Source organism: Stylophora pistillata, chromosome 11, assembly GCF_964205215.1.
Source record: "Stylophora pistillata chromosome 11, jaStyPist1.2, whole genome shotgun sequence".
NCBI classification, from domain to species: Eukaryota; Metazoa; Cnidaria; class Anthozoa; order Scleractinia; family Pocilloporidae; genus Stylophora; species Stylophora pistillata.
Genome location: NC_142529.1, coordinates 32,387 through 60,000, shown reverse-complemented (window position 1 = coordinate 60,000; position 27,614 = coordinate 32,387). Strand labels below are relative to the sequence as shown.

Below are 27,614 nucleotides of genomic sequence, written 5' to 3'. Positions count from 1 at the left end.
GCTTTTTCTTGAAAATATCTTTTGGAAGATTCCTTAAGTTTCATGGGATGCTATTCCAAATTTTACAACCAATCCTTGAGAATGAGTTTTTATGTTGATTTAGCCTAGAATAGTTTATGTAATAGCTCCCGGCAGATGAAGATCGGGTATTATGATTGTGTATTTGGTGGGAAAGAGTGAACAAACCAGAAAGATTGGGGGGGGGGGGGTTAAATTGTTATGGACATCATGCATTAAGAAAGAAGAGGGATTAATGTAAAGCATACTAGTTGGCATAATATTAGCTGATATAAAATAAGGGATGGCGTGTGAATTATAGTTGGCAAAGTTCATTAATTGCACAACCCTTTTCTGGAGTATCAATATTTTTTCCATATGAGACTTACTTAGCTGCTTGGCCCCAAGCTACAAGGCCATATGATAAATAAGGATAAATGAGTGATCTATATATATTTTTAGTAGTGTCAAATATGGTACAAGATGCCTTAGTCTACAGATTATACCAATGCCTTTACTTATTTTTGATGCAATATGACTGATATGATGTTTCCAGATAAGGTTACTGTCAATAAGTACACCTGTCTTTGTAAGAATCACACACACGTATCAAACTATTGTAAATTTCAACTAAGTTCAGATACAGAGAAAAACCCTGGTCCTACTCTAATGTTGACCCTAGCAAAACAATAACAATAAGGATAGATAGAGCCTTTCAATCACTTATATCCAAAAATTTCAACAATTAATTTTTGTCTAGACAATAAGATGTACTGCAGTTGCTATTTATTGTAAAGGCAATGTTGGCTTGAAAATGTTCGATTCTCACGCAAGGGATATTTATGGTAGAAGCCATTCTCAAGGTACATGTGTGCTGCTTGAAGTATCATCGCTGAATAGCTTAGTACATTATTTTCAGAGTATACAAAACGATATATTTGAGTTGAAAGGAGTTAAAATTGATAAAGTTCAAAATAGTGCCCATTTTTAGTTATACCTGTGAAACCAGAAAGTTCAATGTGAATTGTCTTGTGGCTGTCTATTCACTCTGTTACACCATAATAAAATCATGTAGTTATCGGAATTCAAACATCTTATTTTGTGTTATTCAGTATGGCAAAAGATTATGAAAATCCATCTTTGAACAAGTATTTACTGTCAGATGATTTGCCAAAAACTGATGTTTGTAGGACTGAAGTAAGTTTAGATCTTAAAAGTGATTACAGTGAAGGAATATTGTCTGATTCAGTTGACAGCAAATCAATTCTCGAAAATCTTGTAAGAAATAATAGTTGAATGCACAGGGTTTTTGATGTGGTTTTCAGATTTCTGTACGACTTGTATTTTTAAACCCACAAAAAGGTCAAAATATGTGTATTCCCTCTTGGTATGTAATGAAAGTCAAATATCTCTAATTGAATATACATAAACTGTAAATAGCACTGCTTCTCTTGTGGCCATCAGCAGTATTAACTATTCCAAGATTTTCTATTAAAAACATCAACTATTGAACGGTAATATTGCTTCAATCTACTGATTTCTGACAACTCTCCTTGGGTGAACATTTGGCAACAAACTATGACTTGGTACAAATAATAGATAAAAAATTCCCCTCTCCTTGCATACATTACCTACTCAGGGTTTGTAAAAGCCTTGAAAGTCCTTGAAGATGCTTGAATTTAAAAATTAAACACTCAAGGCCGTGAAGTACTTGAATTTGAGGACTGAGGCTTGATATTTGCAATGCTTTTTCTTTAACAGTTTTCAAGTTGAAAATTACAGTACTTTCATGGAAAAGCTGAGAAATAATATTAAATGATTTTAAAATTGCTTATGCAAACTTTCCAAAAGTGGTCCTTCAATTTTCTAAAACTTGGCCTTCAAAGTCATTGAAAAGTCCTTGAATTTCAACCTTTGGCATCTACAGGAACTTACTCCTAGATGATAATATATTATTTAGATTGTTATCTAGTACCATAACATTCATTACACCCCAGAAGACAAAAATTAACACAAGTTGACTTATTCGTGACCAGCAATGATTAAATTGCACGATGACAGTGGCAATGGCAATGTGGCAGTCCCCTAAAGAGAACTCCAGATGTGTGATATTAAAAGCCCAAGTTCACGCAGATATGCGTCTAGTTCCCCATTTAATTCAGTGCTGTCTTTCACTTTTTTTTGTGTAGTCACGCAGCGCTTCGTTGTGGTTAAAAACTGTATTACGTAACTGTTAATCGTCCGCGTTACTTCCGTCATTACAAAATCCAGTTTGTATACAGTTTGCTATGTTTTCCGCCTGCTCCACTCCTGTCAAGTATCCACCATGAACATAACCATTGTACAACTCGTGCGTTGCTTCTCCAGAAAAGAACACCCGCCCGACTGGAGCCTGAAGATTCACATAGTCTTGCCTAGAAATTCCGATGGGTAGGTTTGCCCAGGATCCAAAAAAATACTTGTCGAGTCCCCATCTGGGATAGTAAATGTCTATTGGGTCGGGAATGTTCTTACCGTACATACCCCTTAATACCTCCATAATTTCTTGTTGGGTGTGTTTGGTAGACTGGTAGGCAAGCCTAACAGATTCCTCACCTGTGACAGTTATCAGTAGAATGTTAGTACCTTTAGGTAGCCGAGAATCAGCTTCCAAATTCTGCATCATGGTGTAGTATCCTCGTCTGCGAGAAGCGTAAAGAATGTACTCTTCATCATCCCAGAATTTTGACGGAAATTTCACAAAAATCTTGGTGTAAATCACCATATTAAGTTTAAAGATAGCTTCTAATTTCCATTTCGGGAGTTCAGGTGTGAACCGAACCAATCCGCTCTTTAGTACACCGATACTAAACGTTATCAACGCGTAATCTGCAGTGTACACATCTCCACTGTCGGTGATGACATTAACATTATGTTCACTCCATTTTATTTCTTTGACAGTTGTGTTTAACTGTAAACGTGAATCCTTGGGTTTTAGAAACATGTCCGCTAGACATTCCACGATATGCACATATCCCCTGGGGTCAGTAACAAAAAACTGTTTCCCATCCACAGAATGAATCATTCCATGGTCGGCTATTCTTACACGGAGAGAAATGTATTTGGGTGGAACAGCGTATTCAAAGTCGTATTCAAAGTACTCTGTGACCATTTCTTCCGGGTTAGATGGAAGCCAGTTTGTAAGGCGTAGACCAACTCGAACGGAAATGTCCTCACCATTCATCTTCCGGCGCCTGTCAATCATTTCGTCCAACAAAGTCTCGTCATGTTTTAGAAGGGTCATTTTTCCTTTCGCAGTTGTGATATATCCAGTTTCATTTCTTATCACAAATGATCTGTTTTCAACCTTCCCTTGCAATCCACATATCTCTTTCAGTCTTTCGATTGGATTTCCCTTGACTCCTTGAATCCAGTTTGCCCCCATTTCAATAGTTGTCCCTTGAAATGTTCTTTTCCTCATTCTTCCACCAATTCTGTCTGTGCCTTCCAAAATAACGAAATCTTCAATTCCCATATCGCTTAATGTCTTTGCAGCAGCAATTCCTGATATTCCACCGCCAAGCACAAGGACCTTTGCATTTCTTTTTGTGGCTTCGCCATGACTTAGGAAATTCGCCAAAGTCAAGAAAACGGGGAAGTACACTAGTCCGAATGATTTGCCCATCTTTATAATTTGATTTATTATCAGGACTTGTGTTTCATGAAATCACGCTACCTCGTGATTTTCAGCTGATCTCCACCACAGTCGGTTTGCGCACTCTGATTACGTTGCATCATGGTCGTAAAATAAACATTTGAGTCATGCATCTTAAGCATCCTCGGAGACCCAGGGGCCGTAGTTACTAAAAGTTGAAATCACCTGAAACCACCTGAAACCACCTGAAACCACCTGAAACCACCTGAAACCATCTGAAACCCCCATGGAAACCATCTGAAATTACCTGAAACCACCCAAGAAGCCATCTAAACCCACGTGAATTAAACATTATCGCAAATCGGTATCTTAATTTTCAGCATGACGCAAAGCTTCTGTATTGCCAATTTACTCTACTTTACGTCTATTTTTATCTGTTATCTCACTGTCACTGACAATGAAATTAGTTTCAGTTTCGCGACGCATTCCAAGATCTCGTTTGATAACAAAGGGAAGAGAGATAAATCTTGTAATTACACACTGTGTACACGTTTTTCGAGCTGCGCGGTCTGCGGTCTGCGTTCTGCGTTTTTGAGGTCTGTGTTAACAAGACACCTGAGTTGCTTTGTACGATTGTACCAAAAATGATTTCATATAGTAGAAGTACTTTAACGTTAAAACAGATATTCCGAGATCTCGTCTGATAACATCAATGACAAAAGAGAGATAGATAAATCAGGTAATTACACACTGTATACCCAAAGGAAAACTGATTGCGCACACGTCGACTGACTCAAAAGGCACACACATAACCTATGCAAGACTGGTACGGCTCGACAGTGGAGGGTCGTAACTGCGATATGTTCAATAAGAATTCAACTCCAATGTTTACATAGCAGTTTCGCTTACGCATTCCGTGTATAGAGTTTGATATCTAAGTATTACATTGAATCAATTCTAAAACTTCTAGGTATTACCAAGGAATGAAGTAACTTTAAACTTTATGTTTAAGGCTAGAAATACTAGCAGAATCCTTTATATTATTTGGAAGACTGTTACATTCATTCACAACACGGATAAAAACGCTATATTTAAAAACAATTGTTCCTTTATTGACAGCAGTTGATAGTAGATCTCTATTACATGTCTTTAGTAGGTTTGGTTGTGCCTGTTCACGAGATAACTTGTTGATAAAAGTGCAAGTATATGAAATGAACAACTGTTTTCATATTTTGATTACGGACACCCGTTCTTAAAGGCACAGAAAATCAGAAGGGTGGAATGGCGAAAAATCAGTCTATAATTAAAGGTAAAATTCTCATCCAAGCGAATAATTACCAAAATGAAAAGGCACCGCACGTCGGCGCAAAGTGAGTGTATGAATATTTTCACAACACAATATTTACCTGTATCGCTTCATGCTAATAACACTTAAAAATTCAACCAGTCTTCAGACTCGCTGGAAAAGTATCTTACAGAACTAATCTCCTTCTTTGTCTGGATAACTATCGCTGTTTTTGACAATTCTGAAGGCGAGTGCGACTGAAGAACCAAGATCGCGCTTCGTAACTAGACGGCCAGCCTAAGTCAGCAAACAGCACACAACTCCAAACAAAATGACTCCCCTATACTGCTATTTGTTAAGACGTGATTTTAGTATTAAAAACCCATTCAAAGGATCAAATATAACAAACAAGGAGAAGTATCATGCATATTTTCCAACTTAAAACCACGCAAAAGGCCGATGTCTTCATCGAACTCAGTTCACAAACATATGGAAGCGCTTGGCAGCCTAAAGTTGATGACCACTGACCAGTTACTGTGACGTCACGAAATCGTATTTCCGCGGTGTCGAAAACACCAAGAGGTCATCTCGGGTAGATTTCTGATGACGAATTCCGAGCTCGCCCGTTGTGGTCTTCGTGATGAAGACCCTATTTAGCATTTTAGAGCCGCTAAATAGAATAGAAAGGAACACTCACTTCGCTTCCGGTCATCACTTTTTATTAGCGTTAAGATATTTGACTTTTTTTCTCGCTGCTAACCTACATGACAGATTCCACAAAATGCATTTGACGCCTCCTTTTCACGGATGGTAGATCACAACTACAACTTAATGACATCTCCACGAAATCTGTCAAAAGGAGGATGTTAAAACACCGGACATGATGTTTTGAATACGAACTATCTCTGCATGAAATAAGGCATTGTGAATAGAAAAACCTTTTCTTAAACAAAGCTTTTCAGATAAAACATTTAGGTATATGGTAAAATCAGTGAAAGCAACCACGCCCAAAAGTACTAAAAATCTTCTGGATTTCTGATGAAATGAATTTAATGCAATTACGTTCAGAGTTTAAGCGATATATTGTTATTTCTAACATGGTAATTGATCCAAAAATTGGGATCAATGTTACTATAAATAGTGTCGGTCGCCATGTCGGTCGCCATGTCGGCCGACAATTGATCCGGCCTATCAACACCTTTTAACGGTCGACTGCCTTTTGCTTTCCGGCTTCCGGCTTTCAGGCGTGTCGCCTCACGCAAGGTACAGCGGAAAGCAGCCCGCTTTGTCACTGGAAATTACGATCGAACAACGAGCGTGACGGAAATGCTGTAAGACCTACAGTGGGACACACTTGAAACAATGAGAAGACATGCCAGGCTCTCCCCTATGTACAAGATGTGCCACGGCCTCCTAGATGGGGATTGGGGGGATTATTTGATAACAAACAAAGAAAGGAGAACCCGAGGAAGCCATGATTTTAAATTTATTGTACCGAAAGGACATAAAGGTATTTTTAGATTTTCTTTTTTTCCCAGGACAATAACTGAATGGAACAAACTTCCAAGAGAAACTGTTTCCAGCCAATCCCTCCGTATTCAGTTTTTTTAAAAGCAAACTAACTTAAATTTATTTTATCGGTAGTTTTAAATAGTTTTCAATAATATTCAATAGTCAGTTTAAGTGTTGTATATTTAGTATAGCTTCACTTATTATTATCTTAGAGTTGGCGTGATGTCCTAAACGATTTTGCCGACATAACGATATTTAGATTTAGATTTAGATTTTCGTGGATCAAGTGACTCTTTTCATTGCTCTAATTGAACTGTCCTTCATTCAGTGATCAAGATAGAAGATTTACCACACAACACTCGCGATTAGTTAATTTTCATTTACTTAGGAAAGTAGATTTACAATACGATTGAGTACATACAATAAATGTCCTTGCAGTAGTAACGCTAAGCAACGCAACACACTAAACGCAACAATGGGCCTTTTCACTCCTCAAAAAAGGTCTCGAACACTATCACTTAAAATGCATAAAACATCTGTACCATTGGAGCGCGTTTGCTCAGAACTGTCGAAGAAGGATCATACAAATCTTCTTCATACAAAACTGTCTTCATACAAATCTTTGAAAGGTTTCAAACTACGACGTACAACGAATTTGACCTTCTCGAAAACCGGTCTCAAAATGCTAAAAAAACAGTGCTTATGTTTGTCCTTGAGAACGGTAGAATACGTGACAAATACGTACGTATAATACTTCTACACATTCAGAATATATATCATATTATATTTACCTATAGTGAAAGGAAAAAGAAACGGCCTAACTTTTACGGAATGTTCAGTAAAAATCTGCCGATTTTACCGCCATATTGAAAATAACGCTAACCCAATCACAGGGGACCCAGACAAGCGACGAGTCTGGTTGTTTATTCGAAATATAAAGGAATGTATGGGAGAATATTGAAGAGTCTTATTATCGTAAACTTATATCATGAAATGTCTGAGTTAAAGCTCAAAATAAATGTAAACCTACCTCACTTGCTGTATATTGTCGTTTCCGTGGCTCTGAATGGCGATTTTGAGCTATTTGGTGGGTTTTGCGTCGACTGTTACTATGCGTTATAGTAACAGTCGACAATACACAACAAGTGAGGTAGGAAACGACAATACACAACAAGTGAGGTAGATTTACATTTATTTTGAGCTTTAACTCAGACATTTCATGATATAAGTTTACGATAATAAGACTCTTCAATATTCTCCCATACAGTCCTTTATATTTCGAATAAACAACCAGACTCGTCGCTTGTCTGCCGGGCCCCCTGTGCCTCAACCCCAATGCAATGCAATCGGAGTGCGCACACCGCCTGCCTCGGCCTATAATGCCCGAATAAGCATGGTAACCTGGGCACTACTACGTCATCAAAAACATGGACCTCTTTATTGCGAAGATTTCGCTTGGAGAGATGAACCTTACGAGACATGGAGCAGACTTGTGGCATTGTTAACCTGCTAAAGACTTCATTATCCTCAATTATTAAGACCTGGAATACTTTCTGAAGTTTGATTAGCGCCAGTATGCCATTGGAGGGAACAAATCCTCTCATAAATGCCCGCGACAGATTATTCCGCGCCCTGTTTTTCAAAATGGCGCTTATGTATGCTCGCTCTTTTCCTCCGCCTGTTCGCCTTCTTTTAGAGATGGGAGTGCTCATGAAGGTATTTATACACTTTTTTTCTGTTATTTAGGTGATTAAGGCATCTATATACACCCTGAAGGTTTTGCAATTGTTGATATGCGAGAAGTTGATGAAATACTTAATAAGTTATCCCGTCTCGCACGTAATGATTAATTTTGTGGATTTCAAGAACAAATTAGTCGTGCTCTGGGTTACTTAGAAAAACTGCCTTGGAATTTGCTATGTGGCTCACAAGACGATGAAACCTACACACAGAGGGTCTTAAATTATTAAATAACGGAACCCTTACAAATAAAGTGAATTTGACATTAGAATAAAGCTATGTTTGATAGTCTTCATGCATGTTATTATCAAAGACATTTTAACTGCGTAGCCTTTGTACATCATTTAGTGACAATAGTATAAGTACATAGTTTACCCACTGTATTCAGCAATAAGAAAACAGGTAACTAGATTGACAGTTGTTTGCCAAAGCCACCGTACTCTAGGTTTCTTCAGGTCATGTTTGTAAAGCTACGAATTTGTATATAAAAAAAAAATGAGGAAAAAACGATCTAGTAGAGAATATTCATACAAAATCCAAAGGAGTTTTAAACTTTCACTCATGTTTTCCATTAGAGTTATCACAATAGCTTTAACCCTCTATGATGTTGCTGTGATGTACACATTTGAGGCCCTCTTACATAAGAGCAGGAAAAGTAAACAACACAACAACTCTGATTGCCTCTGGGAGGAATGTATAGTTCTTGAGAGTGGAAAAAATCTCAAGAGCATTTTAAGGGGACTTAAACTTAGCTTAATGTCATCATTTGCCATTACCTCCAACTGAGAATTTCTATACTTGAACTCTGCAAACTTTTTCCAGTAGATCTTTTAGGAATGGGAATAACTCTAGGAAGATTTTGAAAGTGATCAAAATTAGAAGAATCAACTTGTTTGGTTATCTAAGGATCTGTCTAGTCAAAACTGAATTCTGACTCATCACTCTTTGTGAACTCCCTTACATTAAATAATGTCCAGCATTCAGAGACAGGATTTATTTACAGTTTTAAATATCTTTGGTTATGTCTTTTTTTTTTTTGTCAGGCTATCACTTGCTTTGTAATCCTGGGCTACATACACAATGCATTTTCAAGAACTCCCATAAACTGTTTGGACCACATAAAGGACCAGTGGCCTAGAGATGGAGTGCTCAGAGTAGTCATATCACGAAATGCAGCTGTTAGCAGATTATCTGAAAATGATACAACAAGAACTAATTTCACTAATTCTGCTAACATTACAGAAAATATCCTTGTAAATATTAGTAATGTGGGAGCCAGTCTGAAATCAGAAGAGAATTATTCATCATCTGTTGGCAATGTGTATGATCATTCATCTGATAATGTGCCACAGAAGAACCATCTTCCTGTTAGGGATACTGTGGTGCCCAGTGCTTTTGAACTGTTAGCACCAATCAAGATTGAAGGTGGGCTGTAACTTAACATTTTGTATGCCCATTTTGCCAGTAGAGAACCTTAGTTAGTTTATCTTCTCTATGCCACAATCAAGGAGGTAACAGGTAAATAGTGTTGTCTTAGTAGGGCTTGTGATTATTAATTAAGTGCAACCTTCATAGAACATTTGGATGGTAAATAATTATAAGTCTGTATTCTTATTGTTTTCTAGAGGAAAGAAAAGAAGAATATGCTGTTGAATATGCCTTAGAGTATGGTTTTCTTAGACTTTCTTCAGAATCTAGAAAAAAGCTAGGAATTCCTGTTTTGGTCGTTGAACTTGGTAAGTAAGAATCTCAGTACTAAATTAAGTTTCAGCAGCATAGGGATGAAATTGTAAGAAAATTGCATGTATTAAAAATGTGAACCTTCATGGGAAAACGGACACTAACTCTTTTCCGTTAAACGATCTAGAAAAATGGTTTTAAATGGATAGGCAAGGGCTCATGGTTTCCATAACTGCTTAAATGGATGGCAAAGAATTTAAGCTGCAGAAATTATGTAATTTTTTGGGCAAAACGCTCTTGATTCGGTAATGACATTTGGGAGAAAACATTATAAAATAATACCATTGGCGTGATTTCCAGAAGTTGTGAATAAAGTTTCTAGTTAATTACTTTTCAGGTGATTAGATGCCCGAAAGTGGTGTCTTCAGAGATTTCGTAATTTGAATAATATCTTGTAAAATGTAAAGTGTATTGTTTCGGTAATATCTGCTGCAGTTCATGCCTAATTTTTGCGCCAATTTCGCGGAGAGCGGGAAAACATTTTGACGAGTTCACAGGAAGGTTTAGGTTTCCTCATTGAAGTTCATTCGATTCGTTGTGAAGTCCGTGGACTTAAAAGGTTCAAGAAGACATGAAAAACTTAGGTGACTAAAGGTCAAGCGGCCGTCAAGGTCAACAAGGCGAAAGGTAAATACCACACAAATTCGATTAAGTAATTCATTTATTCTATTCGATCTATTCTATCTGTAAATCTTTGTATTCATTAAAGTATCACATAATATGAGCTGATGTCACCTAGCTGGTAACTACCAGTTATTGACAGCTTTCAATGATAGCAGTTTCATTAGATGGGAAAATGGTGAACATCTCCATTTGCATCCTGATTTCAACCCTTACCCTTTCGGGCATTGCGTGTTTTTTTCAGGCAAGGAAGTCCCCGCCCTCCAAGTCCAAAGGTGCCCGTACACCTATGTGAATGGCTACTGCAAGAAACTCATAATCTTCTTTGTTTATTCTTTTTATTATTAAAATGAACTTCATGTTTTTTTTGTTCCAAAGTTTTGCGAAACAAATTTGCATACGCAATGTGGCCACCTTGTCGGAAGCTGAAACACTTCAAGGTCGAATAACACAATAAAGGTCCATTGCAAATAAAAGGTCAAATTGGTGTCATGCACCAAGCGGGGCCATTGAAATGATTGTCAATAAAACCAAGAAAGATGGATAGATAGATAGATGTTTATTAAGAATACCTTAATAGCAGCTGGAAACTGAATTGCAAAGGTGTACAAATTATGTAATAGAACTATACAATAAATCAAACCTAAAAGGGAACTAATTTACATATACAATTATAATAAATGTTAGATAAAATGTCTTGCGCTTGCTGGAATGAAAGTATCTCTGAACCGATTTGTTTTAAAGGAAACTCTAAATGGTCTGCGTAGTCGTAACTCCATAAGTTGATCTTGGTTATCGAAAGGCAGTAAGTGGTATAAACAATCCAAGGGATTGGAGACAATGTTGTTAAAGAATTTTAAGCAGAGGTCTTCTCTCCAATCCCTTAGGGTTTTCAGCTCTGCCATCTGAAGCACTTCTCTATAATGATTATCATAACCTTATATAATTTTCAAGGCGAATGAATCAAGATGATATAAACAGAAAGAAAGTAGCCAATTTAGCAGTCCAATTTGGCAGTCTGTCGAGTGGGGGTCTGTGAAATAAACCAACCCAGCTCACTGTGGCCAAGATACATCCCAATAGATGTTATACAACATAAGGTCTGTCACATGCTTAACTAACTGAGTGATCTGGTTCTAGCCCTTTTAACTTAACTTGTTTGTCAAAGGATGAGATGGTTACTCACTTTCTATGAACATGCAAAAGATAAAACCAAAATAAGATACGGTTGTTCTGTATTTCAAGAACCGGCAAGTATCGAGTGCACGTAAGATTAATACTTCAAACTGCTCGTAGCAGAATGATAAACAAACAGTCAAAAGCTTTCCCTGGAATGTTAAATAGATTGCTTTTTTTTAAACAGATAAGCAAACCGTTGAAACGTTTTTGCTACAGCATTAAACGGATCCAAATTTTTTTAAACAGATGAGCATACATACATACATACATACATACTTTATTTATTCCAGAAGCAGATGATAACTATTATATACAAATAAAACTAAAAAGAAAATACTTCTAGAAAAGGAAGTTAAGAGGTTATCCCTGTGTAAAAACTCCCTTAAAAGAAAAGACAAAATATAAATCAAAATCATTACAATCAAATATTTAAGTACGATTTAAGTTTAGATTTAAAATGCTGAAAGCTGTCAGCTTCCACTATATCACCCGGTAACTCATTCCATAATTTGACAATCCTAATAAAAAAAGAATTTTTGTAACAATTAAGTCTAGCTGGTTTAATATAGAGTTTGTATTGATGATTTGCTCTCGTAGACCGAATCGTGGCAATATCAAAGAAGTCTTCAAAATTTAAATGATAAAAACCAAAAACTATCTTATAACATTCGACTAAAGATAAGTAAGTTCTACGGTCAGAGAGAGTGGGCCATTTTAGCAGTTTGCATCGGTCTTCATAGGACATTTCTCCTTTGCGTTGATTTAAAGCGAGTCTTGAGGCTCTTCGCTGTACATTTTCAAGGGTATGGATGTCCTTAACAAGGTAAGGACACCAAACAGGTACCGCATATTCCAAGATTGGCCGTACCAGAGACATGTACAGCATAGAAAAAACATTTGTGTTAGCGGTGCCTACTGAGCGTTTAATGGAACCTAAAACTTTGTTCGCTTTATTGACAGTGATACTTATGTGATGGCCCCATGAAAGATCTCTAGTTAGTGTGACACCGAGATCTTTAAAATACTTTAAAATACTTTAAAATACTTTAAAATATTTAAAATGTTTATTAGCAGACTGCTAATAAACGTTTTAGCAAAAGTGTTAAACAGATGCAAATTTTTTAAAACGGATAAGCAAACCGCATAAACATTTTAGCTAAAGCATTAAATGGATGCAAATATTTTCAAACAGATAAGCAAAACATTTAAACGCTTTCATGAACTGTTTAAACGGATTTAAATGGATACCAACAGACACCAAGCTGAAGTTGTTTAAGGCAGCCATTCTTCCGTATTTAACATACAGCCATCTTGTCTGGCATTTTTGTAGGGCGAGTGATACTAGAAAATTGGAACGTATTCAAGAAAGGGCACTTAGGGCAGTTTACTGTGATAAGGGGAGTAGTTATGATAAATTATTAGACATGGCTAACCTAAGTACACTGCAGAACAGAAGACTACAGGATATAGCCATTCTTATGTATAAGGTAAAGAACAATTTATCTCCTAATTACATATGTAGCCTTTTTCAAACTCCACAACTTAGGTACACACTGCGTAATAATGATTTTGGTATACCTAGATTTAATACTGTCACTTTTGGAAAACATTCGCTTAGATATATGGGACCCAAAATATGGGCAATTGTACCAAGAAATGTAAGAGAACTGACATCCATATCATCTTTTAAATGTAACATACGTAGAATAGACCTTGTTTCTAAATTGACTGATAGTAAATGTGAAAACTGCCTTTTATGTAAGACTTAGGTTAGATTTTAAATTGTACATATATATTGTTTTATTTTTAAATTTCTCAAATTTTTAGGTAGTATTTAGTGTCCCCAGTTAGTGGTTGTATAACTGCTATTTTAGATTTGACACATAAATAAAGGTTGTTGTTGTTGTTGTTGATTGTAAACAGTTTTACAGTTTAAAAGGAAAAGCGTTAGTGTCCATATTCCCATGCAGGGTCACAAATGTATTCTGATTGAAAAAAAAACAACAGCAACATTTTACATTATCCATGAATTTATTTAGACCCTGCAGTGGAGCAGTGTTTTGGAGATAGTTTGAGTCGTTTCTTGTTGGATGAGTTCCTTGGATATGATGATGTATTGATGTCAAGTGTCAAAAGGCTGGCAGAATATGAAGACAACAAAGGTAACTGATAATATCATTTTATTTTGTTTTTTTTTTGTGTTTTTTTCTTTTTTTTTTCAGTAACTTAAAATCATCACAACTTTAGAGAAGCTGCCTCAAGGATTAACTTAAATGGTAACTGAGGGTTAGGTACAGGGCTTGACACAGACTAGTAGAAATTTAGTTTTGGTTTGTGGTTTTCAATTTCCACTAGCCAAGTTGGTTAGTAAACAAACTGAAATTGTTGTAAAATCTAAGATGTCACTAGCCACATAGCTAGTAAATTGAAAAGTTAGTGTCCAGCCCTGTAGGTATCAATTTTGATTTAGTTTTGTAGCTTTTGCAGACAATTTTTAATTGCTTACAATTTTCCTTTTGTTTATGTCATATGCTAAGGTGATACCCATCCAAATGTTAGCTCCAATATATGCTTTATTTGCAGGAAAATCAAGGAATTGTTATTGCTAACCACCTTTTAAACAACCCAACTCAGAAAAGGAATTGTTAAACTTGCATGATAAGAATGTTAAGTTACCACAAAATTGTCTTTATTGATAACCACTTTTCTATACCTTACAGGTTACCTACGTAATGTTGTGACTGGAGACCATTTTCGCTTTGTCAGTATGTGGATGGCACGCACATCATACTTGGTGGCTCTTGTTCTTATGTTCATTTTTGTAAGTAATTTAGCCTGTTACCTCTATCCTAATGTGGGTCTAAAAAATGAAAGTAACCATACATGTAGCAGACCGAAATATAAATCTCGGAAAAACAGATAATTTTATATTAAATTAAAGTTGCATAATCAATTTTGTGTGACAGCTACTTGTCCATGAATAGATAATTGCTTTGGTGTTTTCTCCAGGGTTTAGTGTTGTGTTTGGGATCATCAATCACATCTCTGCTATAGAATTGCTGTGAATTGTGTTCTCGAATTGTAAATTTATAATGCTGCGATAGCCCTTCAGACTTTTACCCTCTTGCTGTGCGACACATTGACTAGTGAGTTGCAGCAAACTTACTCTTAATTATATTTTCTTTTCAGACAATCTCAATTTCAATGCTTTTGCGGTATTGTCATCATCAAATCTTTGTCTTCATTGGTGAGTCCTTGTTTCAGTTCAAATATATGTTAAGTAATAGTTGTGAATACTGATCATATTATCAATTATAATTCTGATGAGAGGCATCAAGACTCCACTTGTATACTTCAGTTGTGACTATGATCCTCACAGGTTCTTATGTTTGTCACTTGAAGCCTTCATTGCAGGTTTAACTAAAAATCTCTCTCATAAGTGTGAGAAATGAAATTTTGTAAACGGTGTAGAAATAGAGAAAGACGTTGTTCATCTTGGGATGAAGAAAAATTTTGAGCCCTTATGAGGAATTGAACCTCAGACCTTGGGATTTAGTGCTCAGATGCCCTACCACTGAGCCACAGAGACTCATGGTGAGCAAGGTCCATTGTGAAGTTCACTTGACACGGGTCCTTCATACTGTTAGGATCTGCAATGTCAATAGCACCATGTTTAAAATAGGATAAGAAAGATGGTAAAGTTTGAGCTTGGTAAAGATCTTTGTCCCACGCTGGTGACAAGATGAACAACATCTTTCTCTAATTCTTTACAGAGTTCAACATTTACCATCTTTCTTATTCTATGACAGAATTAGTTTTGTGTAGAAAAGATGCAATCTGTGCATGTTTCAACATTGGTGGACTTTTGTTTGGTTCATTTTTAGTCATGCCAAATTTTTTTTTCTTTTGGTTTTCTCAAGTGAATTTGCTTCAGATGTTGGACTTAAATGTGACAATAGCATTTCCTGCAGCACCTTTGTTCACAGTTATTCTCTCTCTTGTGGGTAAGTGACTTATGTTTTACATGTACAATTTCTTGGTACTAGTCTGCATAGTTACTAATGGTACCAAAACAAAAGAATTTTTATTGTAAGTATTTGAATTTTAACACCTCACTTTAATTATTATTGTTATTGAAGATTTAGTAGAGCAACATGCCAATTGGGCAACTGTATACATAGACACTTAAACAGGTACCCAATTGATGCTTTGCAGGCATGACATGATATATAGATTTAGCCAAGCCTAAAAGCAGAGCTCCCAAGTTCATAATATTAATGATAACATAAAAGATGTGCATTTGCCAAGACTCGCCTGAGACACCCCTCCCTTTGTTTTGATGGTTTCACCTACCCTACCCATGCAATCTGAAGGCACATCTGTACGTACATATGTACGTACGCTTGGTCTGTCACGTGACAACCAAACGAAAAGAGGTTGACCATATTCCATGGGCATGGGGCTCTGCTCCAGGCGTGCATGGGAGCCCCGCTATAATTTGTTGAGATTACATGTTTGCAAAAGGTGTAGACTGTTGAAATAAAAAATTCAAGTCATTAAAGTTTTCCCTTGTGGACCGCAGATATAAACAGGTTAACTTATTTGCCCTCTGCCAATTCAGCCACTAGTTTGTCTTCTGGCAGTTGGGGATTTGCAATATAAATTTTTTCTGGTTATTGAGTGGAGTTCTTGTAAATTAGCTGGAGTTGCTTAATGCAATATAAGGAAAGCATTTCCAATTATTCTTACAGGGATGGAAGCTATCATGTCAGAGTTTTTTAATGACACCACAACCAGCTTTTACATCATCCTGATAGTATGGACAGCTGATCAATATGATGCCATTTGCTGTCATACTCAGCAAAGTAAAAAGTTCTGGCTCAGGTAGGTGAAAGTGAAGCTATACAGTTTATAAAGTGACTGTTCCTCTTGAACATCTTGTTAAAGTGTTCCAATATTCATTCTATCTTAGGTTCTTCTACTTGTATCATTTTGCATTTTATGCATATCATTATCGTTTCAATGGTCAGTACAGTGGACTTGCCCTTGTTACTTCATGGCTATTTATTCAGGTACTGTAAACTAGTTAATACTAGGTACTAAGCTGGTCAATGGTTATTAAGTATAGGTAAGAACATGATTTTGAGTGCAATTTGGTGTCAATAAGGACATTCAGAACATTTTTTAAAGACAAAAAAATTGCGCAAGTCTGTCAGGTGAGTGCAATTTGCATTCTTTGAAAAGTTTACCAGTGCTTACTACACTAAATTGCAGGAGGAATCATGTTGTTACTGTCTTATTAATAATTTAGATGAAAAAGGCATCACAGAAACTCAAGACAGATGAAATTTTGATAATGCATGCTATTTGTGATTTGCACTCGTGTTGTAATTTTGCACTCGTGTTACAGTAATTTACCCGCGGGTAATCTGTTGATTTTGCCTTGAACGCACGCCACTGTGGATAATAGGGAGGTGCAGGTTATGTGACCATTTGGAAATCTACAGGTAGTTAAACTGAAAAAAATTCTCACCTCCCTGAGTTTCCACCTCTCAAATGAATGTTATTGTATTAAGAGTGCCACAAAACGGCACGAAAACATGATGTCGACTTGAGTTTATTTCACGCACAATAAGTTGCGCGACGAACAAATTTTTATTGCCACACGTGTAAACAAAACCTTGATGGTGACAAAAATAATCGAAGCGTATCCAGCGCATCAGTAACAAATTTCCAGTTAACACTAGCTCGAGCTGAATAGAATTTTCCTGTTTTAAGGGACTTATTAAGCCCAATAGAACCGGAGATATCAATTTTTTTGAGAAGTCAACAATTCAACATGGTGTTGAATGATTGCTCACACAAAATGTGGCCATGAATTCGCATTCTGTCGTGTGAAATGTTGTGCATTCTAGAGCCTTTTTGTACAAATTTTCTTTCCTTTTAAGGTGCGGGCTATCCACTAGTGCTGTGGAGGCGCAGTGGCCTCATGGTTGGTGCGCCTTCAGGGTTGGTGGCCTCTCTTTACCCAGGTGTTTAAATGGGTACCGGTAATTTAATGCTGGGGGTAACCCAGCAATGGACTGGCATCCCGTCCAGGGGGGAGTAGAAATACTCCTAGTCACTTCATGCTACAGAAACCAGAGTTAAGCACCGGCCTAATGGGCCAATATGCTTGTAAACAGACTTTACCTTATCCATAAAGGCTGATAGTTTCTAAAGAAACTGTTTGGGGCTGCGTTGGTGGTAACAAAATAATTTGGATATATCAACAAAGTTGAAATGGTAAATTGGCCACCGTAACGATTACAAAAGCTGAAGTTTCAAGCGTTAGCCCTTCATCAGAGTGAATAGAGGAATTGTGGGTTGTTTGTGCTTTTAAAGGCAGAAAATGGAGCTACGTTATTGGTGGGAACATGGCACACACAACCCACAATTCCTCTATTCGCTCCAACGAAGGGCTAACGCTCGAAACATCAGCTTTTGTAATTGTTACGGCGGCCAATTTACCATTTTACCTTATCCACTAGTGTGGGTAGTCTGTTGACTTTTTTTTTTCGCCGTATGCAATAATCGGCCAGTATGGGTAATTGGCCGTGCGGGTAAATGGCCGGAAATTATGGTACATGAAAAAATGAACTTGATTTCAGCCAATCAGATGCATGCAACTTTTTAACCCATTAATGGCCACAGCTTTTGTGGAAAACTGTGTTTTGAAGCTAGTCAAGCAGATTTCGGGTCACTGTTGTGGTTTTAAAAGCTCAAACTTACCAAAAACCCCTTGACAGCTCGTGCACTCAACAGCCTTTCGATCCAATTGCAAAATGGTGGCCTGAAAATCTCGAGCACACGCAGAGAGCAAAATTTCGACATAGTTTTTGGGTTGAAAAGTCATGCCCCACTTACGACTTCTACTTTTCTCTCTTTCTCCTGCCCTTTTTTTCCCCTCTCCTTGCCTGAAGTTTCTCCTCACTTGCTGGAAATTGAGTAGGCTTCATTTTGGTGTAGAGATTTTTCAGAAACTACTCATTATTTTCAAAGCACATGCTTGGAAAGGTAGGTGGGTAGTGAAAAACGATTTTCGTGCAGATTTTCAGGTCAAAGTGACACGGTTTTTTGGCTATTTCTCCAATCTCCTTCACTCAGTTGCGCTCATTCTGGTATCGTCTGTAAGATATTTTCAACCTGTTAAAGTAGGTGCTCAAATTCGTGCTCCAGGGTTGAAAGTGATGACGTCACAAGGCGTAGAAAGGGTGTGGGTCCCCATGGGCGCATACGGGTGCACTGGACGTCAATGGGTTAATGTGCATTATTGTTTCAGGCCATCATGGGAACTAATAGATCTTTTATTCCTATTTTTTGTTGGCAGCATTCCATGTTATTTTTTTTCCATCACTATGAATTACCAGTAATCCTGAGTCATCAGGCAGATCCTGAAGAGGACCTCTTGGCAGATCCTATTGCTGCCCTCACTGATGAGGTCAATATGCCTGCTATAGATGAACTTGCCAATCATCCTCCACTGGAGAATAATCCACAGCCTGATGTACGGATTAATGAATGTAAGCTGGTATTATTAACAGTGGAATATATCTAAGCTGTATGGCAGTGTTATTCATATGCTAGTAAACATAAAGAAAAAATTGTAAATATTTCACACTTCACAGATGAAAGAGAGGTTCCTCCAAGTATTAACAGCAGAGAAACAAGTCACTCAACTACTGAAGGTTTGTTGTTGAAAGGACTTAACCTCTAAGTGTGAAATGTTTTGGATGAAAGGAGGGACTGGGGTTAAATGTTGAGAAATTCCCTCCCGATAAACACAGTGATCATGTATTATGTGGGGGAAGTTTTTGAAGTATTAATAATAACAGTTTTCACTAAGAGGAAAGGGAAGAGAAATAGGGCAGTGGTAAAAATCTGTGTTATCACTTCAGATTGGGAAAACACAAATAACATCCAAGACTCATTATTATATGGCTGGCAGTGCCCATACGCAGTCTGAAGGGAATCCTGTCATCTGATTGGCTACCTGATTGAACCCATTTTGCCCACTTAAGATTGCAGGCTTTGATCCAAGAAAAAAAAAATTGCATGGAGTGGACTAAAGAAGTTTGTAACTTTTGACCAATGTTGACAATGGAGTCACAAAAGGCAGCAGAAGACTATCAAAAAAAGAAAACTTAAGTAACGCTCATGGGTTTTGTGCTACAAACACTGTTGGCTCTTTTTCACAGCTCTCAAAATAAATTAATGATAAAGCAAAATCTTTTTGCTACATAGTAAACCCTTTAGCTTGTTGGGTTAATTTGGGTGAATACTAGCTGTTTGGGACAATTTGCAGAGATTTTCTGATGCGTAATTGTAGAATAATGTAAACGCCAATTAATAAAGATCATCTCATGATTGTTGACAACCTTGGGCCCATCAACCTCCAAGTACAAACATTTCCACCATTTGTGACATTTTGTGTTGTCTTGAATTATCTACGCCTACGGTAAAAACTGAACGAAAGAAAAACTTGAATTAAAAGCTGATTGGGGTAGAAGAAAATTATAAACCTGATACTCACATTTTCTGTGCAATTAACGGTAAGGAAAAAACAAAAAATGCAACAAGCAGAGCATTTACAATCCCCGACACGAAACTACTCTTAAACCACAACCATGTACTACTGAGCCACATGACCTAATCAATACTGGTTCGCAATTCATTCATTCGGCCGCTAGTTGGCTCAAACACTAGCCTCATTTTTTTGTGTTTTTTTGGAGTCACAGAAGGTGGCAGAAGACTATCAAAAAAAGAAAACTTAAGCAACTCTCATGGGTTTTTGTGCTACGGACACAGCTGGCTCTTTTTACAGCTCTCAAAATAAATAATTAATGATAAAGCAAAATCTTTTTGCTACATAGTAAACCCTTTATTAACCAAGCTTGTTCGGTTAGTATGGGTGAATACTAGCCTTGTTCTTTTTTTGTGTTTTTATGAACCTCAACCTCATGTCAGTCCATAGAAATGCAAAAAAGAACTTGGCCAATATCTAGCCATCTTGACCAGTCAATTACAGCTGAATAATGCAAGGGGCAGTGAAGTTTAATCAATAGCTCATTTTATGACTGCCCATCTCTACTTGTGGATATGCAAAGGCAAGGATTAAGTTATGTGGAGTTTAACGTGGCAGATCAAGTGAGGATAGCTTTTGTGGGATGATGGCTAATTTTGTGCCACACAAGTTCTATGGAATAGCCCATCAATCAAACTTTGAACTACTGATGGTTCCCTTTTAACAAATTACTCATTTTTAGGGCAAAGTAAACAATAATTATTATATTGTAAATACTGTATCCACATGTTCACCATAGTGTCACTTCAAGTATGTAGTTATGATCTCAAAGCTCTATTTGTAATTAAGAGATATGTTAATTTTTTTGTGCTTTGTCTCTAACCAGAAGGAGCTGTTCCAGTCAATTCATCATTAACAAGAAGACACTGGGCAGGTGCAGGCAATACAGGGGATGATACTGAAAGTTATCAGGGACACCACACATGGCCACAGCAATATGAAGGAAGTGCCAGAACATCAACAGCCCAAAGCTCATCTTGAATGAAAATTGAGAAAAAGGTGCAGAGATGACTGGCTTAATTTGTAATTGATGGAAAAAAATCGTATCCTGAACATTTCTTTGTTTCAAAGCAAGTGCAAAGGGGGGGGGGGGGGTTATTGACAGAGATAACACACCTTAATTCCCCTATTCTTCTATTTGTTTCATACTGCATAACATACCTCGTAGGAAACAAATCAGGGATACCTATCTTGGAGGGAAAAATGCTGGGATGCCTTCCTTATAGGAAATATTTCTAGGCTGCAACAACTTTATTATAAACTGTTGGTAGTAACTTAACATCTTTGTTCCAACACTTATCATCTTTGTATTTTTCCAGTCTTGCAGTCCCTTTTACTGAGGAAGTCATAATCCTGCAGAAGATGCCCCTCTGTCCATCATTAATTAATGAATGACAACTGTGACAGTTTGAAAATTTGATTTAATTAAATGTCAATCATTAGTCATGTGAAAACTGAGATGTATTCACCAGGATCATCAACCCAACATTATGATTTCAGTATACACAATGATCTTCCAATTAGTGTTTGACATGCATGTCAAATGCTTCCTATTTGATGTATAGTACAATTTAAGTTGAATACAATATTGTCTTGACTATCCAAGAAGCAATATAATGCTGGTGTACTGTTTGCTTTTAGTGGCTAACCATCAAGATATTACTATTCAACAAAATTTCAAATCTTATTGGCCACCATTTATAGGGGAACTCGATGAAACAAATCCCACTGAAGCAGACACTGGGACAGCAAATAGTATTTACTAAGCTAATGGTAATTAATTTTATGGAGGTGAATCCTGATGTAATGTAATTATGCTTTGTACCCTATCATCAGTTTGCATATTCTCCATGCTCTTCCTCAGACATTTTCTGAAGTGCCGACAAGGGAAGTTTGTTTAGAAATGAAGAAATTCTTTAGTTAGTGATCATTTCCTTTACTCTCATGACATTTATATGTGATCCAGGGGTGATATTGCAAGGAGAAATTAGATGCTAGTAGTCTTAAGGGTCAGAGGATTAAGGTGGCATTTTGTTACAGTGGATTTTCTTTAGTTAATGGTCCACAACATCAATGTGATATTGAATTGCGCTGTACCTTTCACCCTCTGATTGGCCAGTTAGATATGAATTTGATAATTCCTTGTCTGACAGTAATCAACCTCATTCCTAGGGTCCCATCTTCCCTATCTTCACTAAGATGAAAAGACAGCTTGGCATCTGGATGTGGGTGCATCCTAGTGAAAGAGTCAACCAGGAAAAACTCTTTCTTTCAATCAGTCTTTAAATGTTGAGGTCAAGTCGCTGGTAGAACTTTGAAGTTGCTCAATATGATATTTACACACTCAAACAAACAAGCGAGACTCAAGTGGTATTAATACTGAGCAAATTCCTAACTATATAACCTATAAAATGATCTCTTAATTTACTTTCTTTATTAACTGCAGTAGTTAAAGAATTCAGGGGGGGAGGGGGAGTTTTCTAATGGAACTTAAGCAGCAAACATGGTTATTTAAGTATCACAAAATGCTTCCAGTGAGTGGGAGCATTAGTGAAACTTATAACATTAAACATTGATTGTACAGAATATTGTAGAAGTAAACTTTGTGATGGGGATGATTGTAATATGTTGTGAAACTTAATTGTACATCTGTTGAAGAGATGCTATATACACAGTATTTTTGCTGTTCCTGTATTTTTGAAGTTGATTGGGCAGGCACTTGTACAAAGGCAGTGGTTGATATTAGCATGTCCCAAGAAGCTTGTATTATAATAAAGACTTGAAGTTTATTTAGATTACTGTAATGATGCAGGTATGTGGGGCAACTGTTGTTATCAAGATCTCTTAAAAAAATTAATAAGGTAAATGGTTTGAACTGTTGGGTAACATTATAGTATAATCTGATCTTCCACCTGAGAGCAGTCCTGTTTTTGATAGCAACTGAGGTTCTAACAACTTTAAACTTAGATTTCACTGTGCTGTTGACTTCCAAAAAAGTTATTGATGAGAAGCCTTAGACACCACCAAAAAGAAGAGCCCTTTTCAGGCCTAGCTCAATGCATATGATGAGATGACACAATAAAGTAAAACAAAATTAACCAAACACCAATGAAGTTAAGGCAGTATTTAGTGGTCTAGAATTTTTTCCTTTTTTTTTTTTTTTTCAGCAAAGACTGAGATAAAAATTCTCATTCTTCAAAAAACCATTCACAGTCATTTCTACATTTGAATTCTATTTAATTTAATACTGGTACAGAAATGGTGAGACTTCTGATGAGTAGACAAACACTTGTGACAGGTTATCCAGTTCATATGTTCGTGAAGAAAGACAATCAACTATCTGCAATCCTCCAACACTCTGAAAAGAAAAGAAAATATAATTTTATTTCTACTGGGTTTGAGCTTGTGGAGAGTTACTGATAAAAACAATTGCATTCAGAAACCAGAATTGGCATGAATTCAGAAGAGGCATCAAAAGTCTCTCAAGTTGTTATAGGGTGAACATGTTATGGTTATGGAATTTCCTTTTACATAATACATTAACTTACTTGCAATCCAGCAGCAAGTGGAATGAGATTAAGTTGCAGTTCCACTGAATTTCCAGGGGGAAGAAGACCCAGACTCTAAAGATTTATTGCAAATATAAACACAGCTGAAATATTGCCACTGCCAGAATGAAACTAACTGTATAAGGTGTCTGTTGTGATGTTCAGTTGTAAGACAAAACAGCATAAAACATACTTAATCTGTATAATATACATGATTTATAACCCTGTGAACTTATCACAAACTCTGGTTGGAATCAAAAGGCAACCTCCTTACTTACATAACATTACCATGATAATTATTTAATTACACCTGGCCTGTACCTTGCCTGAAGTTCCACACCACATTAGTCCACCATCTTTACTTTTTGTCATAAAAAGTTTGAGATCCATCTTCCTTTCACTAAGTAGCAAATAAACCACCAAATGTTACAATAAAAGAAGCATTCCTCACGCCAACTTGTAAAATGTGTTAATCTCTGTTGAAGACCTTACCATGTATTTCTTAGTGCAAGTTTGACTGGAAACCTTTGTTCCACTAACACTGCATCTGGGATTTGGACTACACTCATTTTGATATCTAACACTGGAGGAGCCTACAATAGGACAAGATGAATTAATCTCTTGCCTTATCTTATAACATACATTCTCGATGAAAGAGAAGATCTAATGCATTTTGGTTATTTAAAAAAGAATAGAATCTTTCTGGGGTAATCTTTCAAATTAGCTATAGTTGTGCCAATTCCTTTCTTCAGTGTTACCCCCTATACATGGAAACAACGAATTCTTTGAGTTCTCAGCAATAACTTTTCTTTATAGAGTGCCCTCCCTCTATTTAAGCTTAGATGTGATACACCCACCACTCGCTGAAGTTGACTAGTTTGCAGTCTTCCTCTTTCTCCAAAAGCTGTTCTCCACACAATATCCAACTTGCCAACAACATTAGCTACCTTCAACAAAGGATGCCATTAATAATCTCAATCTATTTGTCAACAAAAATCTGTAGCTTAGAATATCACTTCACTGCAATAAACGCATTCAAATCATGTTGTATACCTTGATGTTTTTGCTCGTGTTTGCCACTGGTGCCAGCCGGTACAGATACTGTCTGGTATCATTTGGGTTCATGTAAGAGCCCTGACCAAATATACTCTCTGTTACACTATCCTCCCTAACGTGGGAGAAAACAAGCTCTTAACATTAGCATCAATGTATTGCAATCAACTGTTAGATTCACAAAACATTTTAACAAAACTCAGACAAGCTGATTCAGAGTGCCATGCCGCAAGGATATACAGTACTGTATGACAACACTCACCCATTACCATCCCTTCGTTTAGGATCAATTATAATAGAATTAAGATCTGTAACTGAGTATGTTGCTGATGGTTCTAGTTTGACAGACTCCATAACCATTGGACTCGATGTTATGTTTTGTACTTGAGCCTCAAGGAATACTTCATCACCCTTAGAAAAATCAAGCATTAACAGTCAGTCAAAACATGCGTGTTGTTAGAAACTCAACATGCACATTGAATGATTTTTAGTATCTTTCCTAACATTGCTTACCGTACCATAGCATTGTAAAATTTTGTTTTCACATCAAGAGGTTTGAGGACCTGGGGAAACAAAACATTTAAGTGGCTGGTTGTTTTTCAAACAGAAGCACAAAATACTTTCTGACAATTTTTTAAGGCATAACATACATCTACTTGTTAAAAGTACCAAATAAATCCTGATCAACAGTTGGTGCCCCAGGTACAATGAACAGAGGTTTAGAATAACTACGCCATAAACACTTGATGATTATGTAATTTGGACTGATAAATTTACATTTTAACACAGGATGTACATGCATTGATATCAAGTTAAATCACCTGGAATTTAAAGAATTTCCTGAAGTACATCTTCTCTCCTGTTAAAGATGCATAACTTACAGCACACACAAGGCTGTGAAAATAAACCAACAACATTACATGTAAGAATCATTACTTTACTTGTCTTGCTAATTTCTATGGGATAACAGTAAAAGATTGTGAGGAAAGAGAACTAAATGGTATCAGACAACTCACATATGTGTCCCAAGTTCTTTCACTTCATGTTGAATAACCTGATCAAAACTCTCCTCAGGATCCAGTTTAGACACTGGCATGTTAGCTGTCCCTGATAAAGCCAATCTCTGAGATGATGTTTGAAGGTCAGTCTGAAATAGATTATTTCAAACTATCAAAGATTTTCTGATTTTCACTAAATTATACTCTAATGAAATCAAGACACACCAACAATGTTTAGGGGAAAGAGTATGCTGCTGTTGGAGCTTGACAACTGTCTCTACCTGATTATTTAAATCTGCAATGTTTTTCCAGGTGTTTGTAAATCTCCCTATTCACTAATACTAATTCTGTCTGATTACATCTGTCTTGCTTGCCCTCTGTTTGTTTCATTGATCCATTTGGTGGGATGCTGGCCTGGGTCAAGTTCTGCTTGGATGTCTAAGGGCTAATGGCTCGCCTCTCTCTCTCTCTAATAGCTAGCCTCTCAGCTTATCTGTCTGTCTATCTTTTAGACTGTCTAAAGGCACTAAAGTCCATCTGAATGCCTACCAATCTGTCAGTCAGACTTCCAGCGTCTACCGTTTTGTCCATAAAGTACATTATCAATAGAAGTACTACTGTTCATTAGAAACCAGGGTTATACCTTAATCACAATGTCTTTGACTGGTTGGTTACTGTCATTATGAACACTGACATAACTTGAAAACACTTCACCAAGGAAAATATTTCTATAAAGCAAAACAGACAGACGTTACAAAATTCACTCACTCTCGTCGAAGGAGAAGTTTATTCCTCATTGGATATTTAGTTCTTTACTTACATACCTCCAAAAGATGACCTGTCCAGAGACTGACAGTGTGTCAGAAACAAATGGAAATGGATTTGATGTCCATTGTTAAAACTCACCCAAACGTCTGAGGCAAGACAAACAATTCACCCAAAGCGAATTTACTGAGTCCTTTGACTGATGTGATGTCAGCTGTGTGTGCATCCTCTAAAGTATTCCCTGATGAAAAACATCATACATAATGATCTAACTTACGTTCTCCCTGAAGATCTCTGAGGATTTTACCGAGTAGGTAGACATCTTTGATATATAATTTAATCAATTTAAATCAAATGCCAAACCTGGTAAATCTTGAGACTCGTTTGTCACGGGAACACTTGTGTACAACGATGGTCTTGTCAGCCTCATTACTAGACATCGAAAACAAACCAAACAAAACTAACCGCACAGAATCATAAAAGGAGATTTGGGAAAGAACCCAGAACAATAGGACAAAATAGTGACAATATCTACCCTTTAAAGTGAGCAAGTGCTCCCTTTCTCTCAATCCGGTGTCCATTCTACTTCTTCTGTCTCTTTCTCTTTCTCTTTGTTTTGATTTAGGGTGACATTTCAGCGGTGTAAATATCAGCTATATGCGTGAAACAGGTGATGAGCGTGTGGTATTTTGTTTCTCCGCTGTTCATTTGTGGCGCTGTGGCTCCTAAAGAGCTAAAGAGACTATATCTGTCATGTAATGATACACCGTAGTCTCCCTCAGTCTTTAGATCATGTTTATAGTCTCCCTACTTTTCTTATTGGTGTCAATAAGCCATAAAGTGTCCCCAAGTAATTAATTTATTGGGAATTGGCCTCCCTTGGATCGGTACTTTATTCACGGACAGTGTTCAGTGTGGC

At 36.9% G+C, this 27,614-nt stretch overlaps 3 protein-coding genes across 5 annotated transcripts; 1 reads left to right on the top strand and 2 right to left on the bottom strand.

Annotated features, from left to right (window-relative positions):
- Positions 1-209: 209 nt before the first annotated feature.
- On the bottom strand, positions 210-5,440 carry LOC111332275 (uncharacterized). Its single transcript, XM_022937574.2, has one exon. The coding sequence runs from the start codon at positions 3,659-3,661 to the stop codon at positions 2,231-2,233; it is 1,431 nt and encodes a 476-aa protein (XP_022793309.2). The 5' UTR covers positions 3,662-5,440; the 3' UTR covers positions 210-2,230.
- A 2,395-nt stretch (positions 5,441-7,835) lies between these two features.
- LOC111332271 (membralin) lies at positions 7,836-23,120 on the top strand. 3 transcript variants are annotated; one of them, XR_015992930.1, is made up of 14 exons: positions 7,837-8,144; positions 9,212-9,593; positions 9,794-9,904; positions 13,748-13,870; positions 14,429-14,529; positions 14,898-14,955; positions 15,629-15,712; positions 16,460-16,592; positions 16,681-16,780; positions 19,078-19,270; positions 19,376-19,435; positions 21,158-21,330; positions 21,651-22,104; positions 22,504-23,120. XR_015992930.1 is itself a non-coding variant. In XM_088737531.1 (13 exons), exons 1-12 carry the CDS (start codon positions 8,004-8,006, stop codon positions 21,310-21,312), a joined length of 1,638 nt encoding a protein of 545 aa, XP_088593657.1. In that variant the 5' UTR covers positions 7,836-8,003; the 3' UTR covers positions 21,313-21,330; positions 21,651-23,120. The 3 variants fall into 3 exon arrangements, 2 of the variants coding, with proteins under 2 accessions (XP_088593657.1, XP_088593656.1); XM_088737531.1 differs by having other exon boundaries at positions 7,836-8,144; positions 21,161-21,330; positions 21,651-23,120; XM_088737530.1 differs by having other exon boundaries at positions 21,651-23,120.
- Positions 19,075-27,427, bottom strand: LOC111332273 (trafficking protein particle complex subunit 13). Its single transcript, XM_022937573.2, has 14 exons — positions 27,231-27,427; positions 27,059-27,127; positions 26,837-26,936; positions 26,574-26,658; positions 25,949-26,079; positions 25,754-25,826; positions 25,451-25,495; positions 25,195-25,343; positions 24,933-25,047; positions 24,737-24,826; positions 24,372-24,472; positions 24,201-24,279; positions 23,880-23,954; positions 19,075-23,689 (listed from the first exon to the last, which is right to left on the bottom strand). Exons 1-14 carry the CDS (start codon positions 27,274-27,276, stop codon positions 23,573-23,575), a joined length of 1,275 nt encoding a protein of 424 aa, XP_022793308.2. The 5' UTR covers positions 27,277-27,427; the 3' UTR covers positions 19,075-23,572.
- Positions 27,428-27,614: the final 187 nt, after the last annotated feature.

What these genes read in the sequence shown, in the direction of transcription:
- LOC111332275 (XM_022937574.2), bottom strand. Translation starts at nt 3,661, where the DNA reads ATGGGCAAATCATTCGGACTAGTGTACTTCCCCGTTTTCTTGACTTTG.
- LOC111332271 (XM_088737530.1), top strand. Translation starts at nt 8,004, where the DNA reads ATGCCATTGGAGGGAACAAATCCTCTCATAAATGCCCGCGACAGATTA. An exon ending in TGTTTTGGTCGTTGAACTTG is followed by an intron (nt 9,905 to 13,747) that starts GTAAGTAAGAAT and finishes GAATTTATTTAG; the next exon opens with ACCCTGCAGTGGAGCAGTGT. An exon ending in AGTAAAAAGTTCTGGCTCAG is followed by an intron (nt 16,593 to 16,680) that starts GTAGGTGAAAGT and finishes ATTCTATCTTAG; the next exon opens with GTTCTTCTACTTGTATCATT.
- LOC111332273 (XM_022937573.2), bottom strand. Translation starts at nt 27,276, where the DNA reads ATGGACACCGGATTGAGAGAAAGGGAGCACTTGCTCACTTTAAAGG. An exon ending in CGAGTCTCAAGATTTACCAG is followed by an intron (nt 26,937 to 27,058) that starts GTTTGGCATTTG and finishes GTTTTTCATCAG; the next exon opens with GGAATACTTTAGAGGATGCA. An exon ending in AAAGAACTTGGGACACATAT is followed by an intron (nt 25,827 to 25,948) that starts GTGAGTTGTCTG and finishes TTATTTTCACAG; the next exon opens with CCTTGTGTGTGCTGTAAGTT.